The sequence below is a fragment of the Cryptococcus neoformans genome, assembly GCF_000091045.1.
Source record: "Cryptococcus neoformans var. neoformans JEC21 chromosome 10 sequence".
Lineage (NCBI taxonomy): Eukaryota > Fungi > Basidiomycota > Tremellomycetes > Tremellales > Cryptococcaceae > Cryptococcus > Cryptococcus deneoformans.
This window is the reverse complement of record NC_006679.1, coordinates 428,727-435,780: the sequence shown is the minus strand read 5'-3', so window position 1 is coordinate 435,780 and position 7,054 is coordinate 428,727. Positions and strand designations below refer to the sequence as shown.

At 46.7% G+C, this 7,054-nt stretch overlaps 3 protein-coding genes across 3 annotated transcripts in view; all 3 read right to left on the bottom strand.

Moving 5' to 3' along the window:
* Positions 1-676, bottom strand: part of CNJ01500 (solute carrier family 41 member 1, putative) — a 2,366-nt gene extending 1,690 nt beyond the window's left edge. The window contains exons 1-2 of the mRNA XM_567329.2: positions 101-676; positions 1-47 (exon numbers count right to left, since the gene is read on the bottom strand). The exon at positions 1-47 is cut by the window's left edge and continues 494 nt beyond it. Coding sequence (XP_567329.1) covers positions 1-47; positions 101-628 — 575 coding nt within the window. The 5' untranslated portion in view covers positions 629-676. The remainder of the gene's footprint in view (positions 48-100) is intronic.
* A 935-nt stretch (positions 677-1,611) lies between these two features.
* CNJ01490 (conserved hypothetical protein) lies at positions 1,612-2,668 on the bottom strand. The gene is made up of 4 exons (XM_024657953.1): positions 2,433-2,668; positions 2,324-2,348; positions 2,138-2,275; positions 1,612-2,083 (listed from the first exon to the last, which is right to left on the bottom strand). Exons 1-4 carry the CDS (start codon positions 2,654-2,656, stop codon positions 1,733-1,735), a joined length of 738 nt encoding a protein of 245 aa, XP_024513642.1. The 5' UTR covers positions 2,657-2,668; the 3' UTR covers positions 1,612-1,732.
* Positions 2,669-4,781: 2,113 nt separating this feature from the next.
* On the bottom strand, positions 4,782-7,001 carry CNJ01480 (expressed protein). Its single transcript, XM_024657952.1, has 4 exons — positions 6,229-7,001; positions 5,566-6,155; positions 5,365-5,497; positions 4,782-5,302 (listed from the first exon to the last, which is right to left on the bottom strand). Exons 1-4 carry the CDS (start codon positions 6,723-6,725, stop codon positions 5,005-5,007), a joined length of 1,518 nt encoding a protein of 505 aa, XP_024513609.1. The 5' UTR covers positions 6,726-7,001; the 3' UTR covers positions 4,782-5,004.
* Positions 7,002-7,054: the final 53 nt, after the last annotated feature.

Here is a 7,054-nt window from a genome sequence, read left to right as displayed (position 1 = left end):
CCGGTGAAGACAAGTCCGACGAGAGAAAGTAGAATAGAAGGAGTGGCCTAGCGCAGATTGAGTGATCCATATATGCTCTGAAAAAAAGAAGATTACGTACCTCAAAAAGCAGGCTCATCATGTCCTTCCGCTTATCTCCTCCGGCACCGTTTGGCATGATTTCAAGCTCAGGTTCCGCATAACCAAATCTTTCACTCGGCACGCCTTGATCGAAGGACCCATTATCCTTCCGGCTGTCAACTGACAGCCTATCTGACACCAACTGATCCATTTCAACTTCCTCTAAGTTGCCAAGGTCTTCGGAAATCGCCTTGCTCTTGCCCTTCCCGTCGACCGCAGCAGCTTTGGTGTTCAACCACTTGGCTTCTCTGTAGTCGTAATCCTGTTCGATTTCACTTCCATGGACCCCTATGCCTTGCCTTGCAGATGAGCTGGAAGTAAAAGCGGGCCCCCCTCTATCGCCGTCTTTGGTGTTCTCTGACTTGAGCATTCGACTTTCAGGCTGTTCTTCGAACAAAGGAATCCGGTAAGGCTCTTCCTCCAGATATGATGATCCGATGGCGGTTGCTGCGAATTTCTTTGTTTGGCGTATCTGATCTGCTATGTCTCTCTTGAGGATCGGGGACATTGTGACTGTAGTAATATAGTTTCGAACGGGAGTAATGATTTTGCCGGGATTGTACGGTCGAACTGACTCTCATTGCAGAAAGGCGTCGTCTTTGACGACGAAAGTGGGGGCATCGGTCACGTGACCATGCCCCCCAAGTCCCCCGCGTCGGATCTGTTCAAGTTCTTGGGACTTCGTCGGGGACTCCACTTTTCCTCGTTGAAGTCGGGTATCACGTAGACTAAAATAATATGATCGACATACTCTTTCAAGTACTCTCAACCACATATTTCTTCTTCGCTGATATTGAGTAGCTGCTACCTGCCCCCTGCAATCAATATCCTGCACAATACAATGGAACGTCGAACGTGCAGTCTCTAAACACGTGTGCCGGTACAGGTAGCTCTAACGGCCTCAATGCCTTTGACGAGGATATTTATGACATTGTTGTAACGCCTGATGCTCTCCAAATCTAGAAGACTCTTCACCCCTTGGAAGAATGTCATTTGTACAATACGGACTATTGGGTGGCTCTCGGCTGAGTATATCTGAGGGAAGCGATTAAAGAGCCACGAAAAGGAATGGGGACGGGAAAATGATGAGCGGACCAAAGGATCTGTCTCCAGTCCTTGGAGTACCGCGTTGACTGAGGAGAAAGTAAGCCCGTACTGTTATAATCTAAGTTATCCGACTGACCATACATCTTAGGGGTCCATAGAAAATTAAACAAAAGGCAAGCAAGGACCAACCGGAGCGACAAGCAATGATTCGGGACTCGTATTTGTCAAGTCTCTTCATAGTCATTTATTATATGAGTGTGAGCCAATCACTTGATTGCAACGAAACATGCTTGCAAACAGCAGCCCACCACAGGCCACTCCTGTTTACATTTACCGCTGCGATTCTGATACAATTCTCAATGACGTTTCCTTAACTGGCCATCTTTTCTTAATAGCCTTATGCTTATACCTTTGTGCGGATGTACTAATGTTATATTGCGGGTTATTTAATGTCATTATAATTGTGAATATTTGTCTGTTGATCATTATTTCAATCACATTTCCCCTTATATTGAAGGCATCCACCATGCCCCTTCATCTAATACCTCGCCCCCATTTTCATACCCTAGTCCTCAGGAGATTTTTCAATTTCCGGCGTATCCAACCATCCAACTTTCTCCGCAAACTTATTCAATAACCAACCGCTCAATCCCCATATTTCCAAATGTTCTGGTATATCAACCTTACTGCCCGGCAGAGGTATCACGAGATCATCTGCCCTTATCTTGTAATATGGTCGGAACCTGTTCAGACGAAAGAGATGTATGGAGCGGCGTCTGGGATCAGATAGCGCTGAGAGAGGAAGGGGTAAGATGGCAGAAACCTCAGCAGATGACAGTATTAGGGAGGATAGTGGAAGTGACGACAGGGAGGACACCGCGTTGGAAAATGGCGGTGGTGCCGAGTGAATGAAACCCTGCATATATATTAGTTTGATTCGACAAGCGAATTAAGTTAAGAATGAACCGACCACGAAAGGCCAAACCCGAGAACGATTACCAAGGCTGTATTCCGGATCTAACATACCGAGGATTTCAACACTAGAAGGCGGTAAAGCCAATTCTTCATGGGCCTCTCTCAAGGCAGTATGTACAAGGTCTCTGTCTGTCTGTGACCGAGATTAACTGGCTTCCTAGAAAGATGGATTGCAGCTCACATCATCTGCTTTACCACCAGGAAAACTATCCCAGTATATCCTATGTCAGCGAGGCTCCGATATGCTTGGGATTGTCGTAATGCACCCCGATCCTAGGGTACTACCTCACCTCGCTTCACCAGCATGTACTCTCATACTACTCGCCCGTAGCTCCATAAGTATATGAGGTTCTGAATTGATGTTCATGAGTGGGATCAGGACGGCTGCATCAGTAGGTGGTCGATTACTGGCGGTGGTTTGAGTATGAGGTGGAATGATAGGAGGCAAGCTGGGAGGTTTGAGTGCTCTGGATATACTGGTGAGTACAGAAGGAGTGAATGTCCGTGGGGGCATACTGGATGCAGCTTTGACAGTGAAAGTAAGTCAAGAACGAACATTGCAGGAACAAGACATCAACAGAGGTCCGCCCGGCGGCCGGCCACACAGTACTGTAGTGAGTCACCCGATGTAAACTACTCACAGGCGGGTCACAGCCGATAATATAATTACGTAAGACTGTTTGTCTTTATATAGAGCAACAATCGCCAAATTGGAACATGTTCTTTTCTTCCAGTATGAGGATCCTATCAAAACTGCTCAGTTCAGGATTCGACAATATCTCTACTGTAGAAATCGCCGTTTCAGTGAGATAATGCTCCGTATCATCGGTGAACCAATTCTCGGGGCCAAAATCAATCGATCGAAGGGTAGTCGAGTCGGATTCGATGGGAAAGTCTTTTTGCCAACTGATCACTGATCCGACCTTTACTGTCAAATCGATCTTCATCGATAGCGTGGCCCGTTTTGACTGCCAGTATAATGCTCTAAGTGGGATGGGGCGATAATAAACCTCCGCCACCAGTGGACGGCCTAGATGGGTTCAAATGTGCTGCTGTCGTTGGAAATGAATGTATTGGAAGGGCCCTCGGAGATGTCTGATGCCTGTGAATCTTACGATTACAGATCCACGATACGAGCGAATGAAGGCTTGGAGACTTTTTGGATTTGCCCTCCTGGCTCGAATTCGATACGAAGACTCGCCTGACCAAGAAGAAAGTTTGTAAAGCCTAGGAAGATGGATATTGCTGTGTTTAATGGCTGCTTTCGTTGTCATTGATTCCACCCTGATTGTTTTTCCTCGGTTGTTGGAAGCTATTCCGCAGACCTACCGCCACCGACTTTCATCGCGGGACCAACAAAAAATTCAACCAATCTTTCCTCGCTGCTTTCCCATCCTCGCTTCTGCCCTTTTTGCTTAGGCGCTAAAGCGGTCAGACTGAGGAGGATCCTAAGTTTGCTATAAGTCGAGCCGCTGGTACTAGCAGTCTGATCAGACGCGGCAGTATCGGGATGGATTCCCCCCCCCCCCTCGGTGTACATCAACGCCCCTTGGCAACGATTGTTGTACTAGGTAAGCTGTTCTAATTGGTGATGGTGTATTCTAATAAGTATCACTGCATTCTTCGTCAATCATCGTTGCTCAAGTCAAGGGAGACGTCTAGTTGGCGTTATCCCAAGGGTTGTTTGGTCTCTTTGTAACGCTGAGATTCAGTTGACTGATGTTGGGTGTGATTGGGTCGTCCTAATGCCAGTACGTATCGGCTGATCCGTAAGTCAAGTCGGATTGAATCGATGTGCTGTTATCTTCTGGAGGCTGATCATACTCGACGCATAGGGGCTGGGACGATGGCCGTTAGGGTTCTGATAGGAGTTGGAACAGTCATTGAATGAGAGTATTGGAAGTGTCACGAATGTGCTACTGTTGGGTTGTGGACTGAGAGAAGGTATAAGCCCTGTCTGCCCATTGTAGCCCGTTAACTGCCTTGATAATTCAAAAGACGGCATTTGCTTCGCAAGCTAATGACCGTCAACGTCCAAATAACTGTGTGGAGGTTAGATTGTGATATAGGTTGTTGAGGTGATGACGGGACTTTGTATGAGGGCGAGAAAAAATGTGCAAGAAGAGACATGGGTGGATGGTTTGAGCTCATGTATAACATAATTTGGGACCTGCAATTGCGGTATAAAGAAAGTCATTGAAAAAGGATGTCAGCGAAAACGATAGGTCGATAAATGGAGGGACTCAACATTCCGTTGACCTTTTGGAAGCGGTCAACTTGTATCTCCTTTCACGACGGAATAAGCTGTCAGATAGTAGAACGAATGCGGGTGGAAGTCCTCTGTGAAAATTTGATCTTTTCACTTCGCTAACTATTATTGCTAATCGTTAAGACGTAATATGACATCGAATCCTAGCGTAGTTCTTGCTAGGATGTTGGGAATGACTAGCCTTGGAAGGCATCATTTACAACGTGAACAAACAACACTAAACATATAGGGGCGTTCAACTATCCCTGTTGGTGTTGTTCTGGTTATTCTACTTGTTATTAGAGTTTTCTTCCACGAAATAGAACATGACATTTTCATCAGTATCAATGTTCAGCTGCGCACACCAGCCTGTATGTTACTGTTGAGTAAGGCAACACGGGGTGATGCATCGCGTGGTAACTGCAGCTATACGAAGGAAAGCAGATTTCATGACTATTAATCAACATCTTCAGTACCACGTTGAATCATTAGAAGACGACAGGCAATCTAAAAGTATGGGTTGATCGACCCCTGCCTGTTCCTTGAGCCTGACTTGCGAGATATCTGAGGAATGCCAATCTATTTGGATCCATCCCTCCTGGCTAACTAGTTTGTCAGAAAGTATTGTTAGGCTGCTGAGCTGCGTTGTGCATGAAAGTTGGCTGTACCTGACTCGATTCAGTAAATTGACCAAAGGCTGATGGACCATATCGTCCATCTGGTAAGCGGACGATCCTTCTACTACCTCCCAACCCATTACTAGCGACGGAAGGGTGAGTAAAAACTGAGCTCGGGACGTATCGCATACCCGACCTAAACCCTAGACCATCTTCCGTTTCATAATCCCCATCGTCTTGACGCATTTGCATCATCATGTGATACCTAATCAGGTTTTCCATAGTAGGTTGGTCCCTGATATACCACATTATTAGTATAATACGTTTTTCTCTCCTACATTTCAGAATTCGACTTACCTTTGACTGAACTGGGAAGGATTCGTTGCGTCCCAAGGAGGTTGATTTTGCGAAAAATTAGGGTAGAAACTCGGTCCTGGGTGGTTCGTACCGCCAAATGAGTTTTGTAAAGAAGGGTGCCGGCTGCCCATGGCTATATCGATTCAGCAACTGTGCAGGCATATATGAACGTCTAACGAACACGTTGTGTTCATCACTTACTTCGCTGGATGACTGATTGCCAACCCCGTTCCGTCAAGTTCACATTTTCGCCATCAAGTATCTCCCAGATAGGCTTTCTCACTGGGGCGGTCGTGGTTGTGGTGGTAAAGTCGGGAAGTACTTGGGCAGTCGTTTGGGGAGGAACTGTAGTAGTAGGAGTAGTAGTAATGGTGGGAGTATGACGAGTAGGAGTCGCGGCATTTCTTGATAAGAAGGAAGTGAGTTTGTTTAACCAGCTTCTGAATACAGACTGGCGGGTGGCAGAGGGGTCGTCTGTCTCTATCGTGGTACTTCTAACAGGATATGGGTCTTGGACCCGTGAAGGAGGCAGGAAAGGACTTTCGTCGTCACTATTTTCAACATCAAATTGTACGAAAGGACCCGTCTCCGTACCAGATTCTTCCTCGCTCGAGAATGAACCTGGCTTGTGGCTTCTGCTTCTGGGCAAGATGCTGGGAACCCATCCTCTTCGGCTTGTAGTCGCAGAGTTGTATGCTGAGCTGTGCGCAAATTCTGCTTCGTCTCCACTATCAAGATATATTGCTCCACTCATATACTGTTTTAGAGGGTCGGGCGTGGCAAATCGTCCACTGTGATTTGCGGGTGGACTGAGGTCAGCTCTATTCAAGGGCAGCCAGCTATGAAGAGAAAGATAGCATCTACCTGGATTGAATTCGAGTATATCGCGGATGGGTTTTACTACCAGGCGGAGATTTCCTCAAAGCCTCTGATTCCTCCGTCCCAAATGCACTTGAACCGTCGCCTAGAATGGTCTCAATTGTGACGGGGGAATTTCCACCGCCACTAGTTCGTGAATCATAGCACGTTCTACTTGTTCTGCTCGTTCGAAGAGGCTGGCTTTCGTCAGTGATTTGCGTTTTCCTCTTGTCAGACTCCAATTGCCTATCCTCTTCATCCCCATCTGTACCGCCATCATAGTAGTAGTCCTCCTCCAACCAGACTCTTGTTGAACAAGAGCTTAAAGGATACTCGCGCTGTAGTGATCGCTCATAATTGTACTTGCTTTGCAGTCTACTCATTGATGGATCTACAGGGCCCGTTTCCGAATCCTTCTCCGAGATGGAAACTTGCACACTATCTTCAAACTCGCTGTCTTCTGGGAATGCTCCGGGTGGTTGAGGTGGATGGCGTGATGACATCAAAGTCGCAAAAATTATGGTGATTTCCTCTTCTAGATGTTGTGTTTGTAGGGTGTCATGAGTCGAAAGTGAGTGAGTGAGGGATAGATGGCGATGAGTGGAGTTCGATGGAGTTGAGACAGTTGCATGGGAAAGATATAGCTGAAGGAAAAGAAAGGAAGGGAGTACAAGGGTTGTGGAGTGAATGAAAAGAGGGAATTGTGGCAGAGGGCGCGAATGCCACTCTCTAGATCTGAGCCAACCATTGTTTCGTTGGTGAATGCAAAAGACATAATTACAGTTCCTCGAACCCGCACACTGCAGCGAGTGCGAGCTGGGACAGAAGAGGA

What these genes read in the sequence shown, in the direction of transcription:
- CNJ01490 (XM_024657953.1), bottom strand. Translation starts at nt 2,656, where the DNA reads ATGCCCCCACGGACATTCACTCCTTCTGTACTCACCAGTATATCCAGA. An exon ending in GTACATGCTGGTGAAGCGAG is followed by an intron (nt 2,349 to 2,432) that starts GTGAGGTAGTAC and finishes ATACTGGGATAG; the next exon opens with TTTTCCTGGTGGTAAAGCAG. An exon ending in CTGGTGGTAAAGCAGATGAT is followed by an intron (nt 2,276 to 2,323) that starts GTGAGCTGCAAT and finishes TCTCGGTCACAG; the next exon opens with ACAGACAGAGACCTTGTACA.
- CNJ01480 (XM_024657952.1), bottom strand. Translation starts at nt 6,725, where the DNA reads ATGTCATCACGCCATCCACCTCAACCACCCGGAGCATTCCCAGAAGAC. An exon ending in GCAATCAGTCATCCAGCGAA is followed by an intron (nt 5,498 to 5,565) that starts GTAAGTGATGAA and finishes GAATCGATATAG; the next exon opens with CCATGGGCAGCCGGCACCCT. An exon ending in CCTTCCCAGTTCAGTCAAAG is followed by an intron (nt 5,303 to 5,364) that starts GTAAGTCGAATT and finishes GTGGTATATCAG; the next exon opens with GGACCAACCTACTATGGAAA.